The sequence below is a fragment of the Morone saxatilis genome, unplaced genomic scaffold (assembly GCF_004916995.1).
Source record: "Morone saxatilis isolate NCDOM2014 unplaced genomic scaffold, NCSU_SB_2.0 Contig19, whole genome shotgun sequence".
Taxonomy (NCBI): Eukaryota; Metazoa; Chordata; class Actinopteri; family Moronidae; genus Morone; species Morone saxatilis.
Window position 1 is genome coordinate 6991056 of NW_023339751.1, and position 4772 is coordinate 6995827.

The 4772-nt window shown below is 46.2% G+C and overlaps 1 protein-coding gene across 1 annotated transcript in view; it reads left to right on the top strand.

Annotated features, from left to right (window-relative positions):
* The first annotated feature begins 189 nt into the window (after nt 1-189).
* nolc1 (nucleolar and coiled-body phosphoprotein 1) overlaps nt 190-4772 on the top strand; it is a 6963-nt gene continuing 2380 nt past the window's right edge. Inside the window, exons 1-11 of the mRNA XM_035663640.1 lie at nt 190-331; nt 619-674; nt 1255-1418; nt 1540-1661; nt 1760-1871; nt 1969-2084; nt 2530-2644; nt 2849-2995; nt 3073-3162; nt 3253-3579; nt 3991-4430. Of these exons, the coding sequence (XP_035519533.1) occupies nt 221-331; nt 619-674; nt 1255-1418; nt 1540-1661; nt 1760-1871; nt 1969-2084; nt 2530-2644; nt 2849-2995; nt 3073-3162; nt 3253-3579; nt 3991-4430 (1800 nt within the window). The 5' untranslated portion in view covers nt 190-220. The remainder of the gene's footprint in view (nt 332-618; nt 675-1254; nt 1419-1539; nt 1662-1759; nt 1872-1968; nt 2085-2529; nt 2645-2848; nt 2996-3072; nt 3163-3252; nt 3580-3990; nt 4431-4772) is intronic.

The following is a 4772-nucleotide window of genomic DNA, read 5'->3' on the forward strand; positions in this document are numbered from 1 at the left end:
TTTGCGCCCCGATGTGAGCTGTTATATCTTTTATTTATGATTATTTATTCTTCAGAAGAATAAATAAAGACATTAATAAATAAATCTGTAAAATTTAAAAATTAAATTTAAATTTAATTTAAACTTTGGATGGGTTTAAAGTGTACGTCATCCTCCTGCGCCTGCGCACATGCCCACAAGTGACGCCGCCGCCGTCCCTTCCAGAAAGCTCGTGGTGAAGATGGCGGCGCAAAGCTCGACTCCGAGTGATCTGTACAAGTGCGTGTACTCGTTCCTGCTGGACAACAAGTTCACCAAGGCGGCGCAGCAGTTCGTCAAACAAACCAAAGTGGTAAGCTCGCTCTCCTCGCGGGACTGACAGCCGGCTGAACGTGCCAGGACAAGACCGCACGAGGGGGTTTAGGCTGTACTGTTAGCACGTGTGAAGTTAGGGGGGTCTCAAGCACATTTTGTTCTTCAGCTGCTGCAGCTCGTTATCATCTACCGGATGCGTTTATTGTGAGCCGTGCGGTGTTCTGCACTGTAGGGAATTGTGATTGATGCTTAAATGGAACTACAGACTTAAAATCTGCTCGAAGTGATTTGTCTGAAGTCTGTGCTTCATGTGTGTCTCTACAGAATCCACAAGATCAAAATGAAGAAAGCCTCGTCGACATCTTCAACTTCTGGGTGAAGTGAGTTGCTTCTGTTCTTTTTTTCGTTCTTTCAGTGCTGGAGCTTTGTGAGTTTCTACTATTATCAATAAACTTTGAAGAAAATGTCCCTCGCCAGCTCCCCCACCACCACCACCACCTCTATTAAATGATGTAACTGCAGGGTTAACACTGTTCGGCAGCCTGTACCTGAAAACAAAGGCACTGTATTCCTTACAGCAGACCGGTGCTTGAACTGGTGACATTATCAGGTACACTTACTTGATCCACAAACTCTAGATCGTGTGATAAACTGTGGCCCTTTCAGGTTTACATTCCTCCCTATTTATTCAGAAAATATCTCCATATGCAGTTTATTAAGTACTTCAATAGCTAATATAACATCTGGCTCATGGACAACAGTTTAGAAACGAGCCATTTGGATAACACTGACATAGTGATGCCAATCAATGTGAATGCTCTCCCAGTATCTCAGGGCTTGTCTGTAGTTGACATCAACACGCTTCTGTTCACTTTAAGGAAGCAGTTTATTTTACAAATAACGGGTAAATTCTATTTTCTGGAGGATTTTCCTTTTTAATATCACTGTGGTTCTTCCTAGGTCTCCTGAAGCTAAGAAACGAAAAGCGCCCGCTAACAAGGCCGACGCTACGAACGGTCCATCCGCCAAGAAAGCGAAACCCAGTGCAGAGAGCTCCAGCAGCGAAGAGTCGAGCAGCGAGGATGAAGAAGCTGTTGCAAAACCAACCAAAGCAGCCCCTTCAGGTAATATCAATATGTCTGACACAGAGCTGATAGTTACGGCTGATATCTGTCAGTATGTGTTACTCTTAAATCTTCTAAGCAATATCAGATTACATTTCTCTTTAATGTCTTTTTTTTTAAGCTGCCAAGGTTGTGCCCGCTAAAGCAGCAGCTACTAAAGCAGCATCCAGCAGTAGTGAAGACTCCAGTGACTCTGAGGAGGAGATGGCTCCTGCAAAGGCTCCTGCAAAGGCTCCTGCAAAGGTAGGAGAAAATATCCAAATTAAAGATTCATCCCAGATCTATTCATTTGTGCACGGCTGTGTTGGTTATGTTTATTAACATTAAGTCTGTGCATGTAGGCTCCCGTGAAGGCGGCGGCTGCTGCTCCCGCTGCGAGGAAGAAGGACAGCAGCTCTAGCAGTGAAGAATCTGACACTGAGGATGAACAGCCCGCCAAAGCCCCTGCACCGAGTGAGTTTACAGCCAGAAGTCATTAATACTGCGTAATGCACCTGTCTTTAATGAATAGAAATGTGTTTATCTTACGTGATTTAACTCTGATTAACAGAACCCAAGGTAGGCGCACCCAGACCAGCTGTTCCCGCCAAAGGTGCTGCTCAGAAAAAGCAGGAGAGCAGCAGTGAAGACAGTTCCTCTGATTCTGAAGATGAAAAACCAGCCAAGGTATGCTAAATAATCTCACCACATCTTCATATTATTAGGTGGTGTTCATATTTTTTCTAGAGGTTAGAATAGGTAATAGCGTTGGCCACTGTCAGCCCAATCAGCCCCAGTAGGGGCAGCTGGGAGATGAGTGGCAAGTCCACTACATTCAAAGAGCTCTCATAGCTTTAATAAAGAGAATAAACTCACCAAATGTCTATGGAAAAGAAAAACACCTTTTTACCTCATTAAACAGAAAAAGACAACTGCACACCTTCTAATTTCAAGTTTCTGAACATCTGTCCCTGAGCGGCTCTCATTCTCTGGAGGCAGACCAGTAAATTAACTAAATAAATTGTCAAAAATTAGCCAGAAAACCACCGATAGCTGATGTATTCGTCCAATCACCTGACCCTAGTAGGTAAATGTAAACCGCAGACTAACTGTGCTTTACATGTCCTGATAGGCTCCAGTCAAGCCCGCTCCAGTAAAGCCTGCCGCCGCCGCCGCCGCCGCTGAATCGAGCAGTGAAGACTCTTCATCTGAAGACGAGGCCCCACCCAGCAAAAAACCCAAAGCAGGTGTGTTATTATAACTTCTTTTATTTTTACCAATGTAAGCTTAATGGTCTCTACACATTGCACACTAACAGCCTAGAAACTAGTCCGGGCGTATTTATTTGTGCGTCCTGTCTAAGAGTTGATCACCTGGTCCTAACTGTTTAAAGTATTGTAGAATTGTACTGAAGCGCTGTATGTCATGATGCTGATCCTTTGTCTTGATAGGCGCATACAGTGCAGTCCCACCACCTGCTTCAGTCCAGAAGGCTCCAGCTGCTCGAGCTGCACCAGCAGCCAGCAAGGCCAAGGAGAGCGACTCCTCAGACAGCAGTGATGACAGCAGTGACGAGGAAGAAGAGAAGAAAGTAGCTGGTAAGAGGTGCCCACTTTTCTCAACTTGAAATGTTGTTTTTTTTTCGGCATGTCTAACAGCATTGTAATCCTCATAGCAAAACCTGCACCAGTAAAGACCACTGCTGCCAAACCCAATGCGCCCAAACCCGTCGCAAAGAAACAGGAGTCCAGCTCTGAGAGCTCAGGTAACAATCACAATCCCAGTCAGCCATTTTCTGCTTGACGTGATCCGATGCCAAATGTGAGACACGTTTTCTTCACCGTGTTTTTTTCAGATTCAAGCTCGGATGAAGAGGAGGCAAAGAAGCCCGCAGCTAAAGTCACCCCAGCTAAAGCAGCCCCAGCCAAACCCGCCCCAGCCAAGGCTGCACCTGCTAAAGAAGACTCCGACTCATCAAGTTCAGAAGATGAAGAGGAGGTGAAGAAACCTGCAGCAAAGGTTACTCCTGCTAAGGCTGCTCCAACTAAAGTCACACCTGCTAAAGAATCTTCCTCAGAGGAGGATTCCAGTTCTGAGGAGGAGGAGACGGCAAAGAAGCCCGCAGTTAAGCCTGCACCTGCCAAGACTACCCCAGCTAAAAAAGACGAGTCCTCCAGCTCAGGTAAGACACAACAGATCATGAACTCAAGCATTTCTGTGAGTGTTACAGTTCTTGTTATACCTTTTTGAATTAGCTTTTTTTTCTGTACCAGTCTGTGGTGAGATCATTACATATTTAGTGAGTTATGACTTAAATATAATTTCTAATCTTATCCCTGCTTGTTACATACTCAGTTGAACTTTTGGTGGTGTTAATATGTATTGCATTATACAGTGGGGTGTTTGTTACTTAGCCTACCCTCATTAATATAAATGCAGTGAACAAAATATTAGAAATATGTCAATATAACAGACAACTGAACACTCATGAAGGTTGGATTTATTGCAGGACTAGGTGTACCTAATATACTGTCAACTGAGTGTACATTTATGTCTATCTGCAATATCTTATCTATATTTCTGTACATCTCAGATTCCGATAGCAGCTCTGAAGATGAGGCTCCGGCAAAACCTGCCGCCAAAACTGCAGCCACACCTAAACCTGCCGCTGCTTCTAAACCTGCCGCTGCTTCTAAACCTGCCGCTGCTTCTAAACCTCCAGCCAAGGCAGCAGAGAGCAGCTCTGAAGACTCCTCCTCCTCTGAGGAGGAAGAACCAGTGAAAGCCAAGCCAGTGACCAAACCAGCTACCCCAGCTTCTAAGCCTGCTACCCCTGTTGTAAAGCCTGCTGCTGCAGCAGAGAGCAGCTCAGACTCTGACTCCTCCTCTGAAGACGAAGAACCAGCTAAGGCTAAATCGGCAGCAGCAAAACCTGCAGCAGCTAAAGCAGCTACCCCAGCCTCAAAGCCTGCTACTCCTGCAGCGAAGCCTGCAGCTGCAGCAGAGAGCAGTTCTGACTCTGACTCCTCTGAGGATGAGGAACCAGCGAAGCCTAAACCTGCCGCAGCTAAACCAGCTACACCAGCCTCAAAGCCTGCTACTCCCGCAGCGAAGCCTGCAGCTGCAGCAGAGAGCAGTTCTGATTCGGACTCCTCTTCTGAGGATGAAGAACCAGCTAAGCCTAAACCTGCCGCAGCTAAAGCAGCTACGCCAGCCTCAAAGCCTGCTACTCCTGCAGCAAAGCCTGCAGCAAAGCCTGCAGCTGCAGCAGAGAGCAGTTCTGACTCTGACTCCTCTGAGGACGAGGAACCAGCTAAGGCTAAACCTGCAGCAGCTAAAGCAGCTACCCCGGCCTCAAAGCCTGCTACTCCTGCA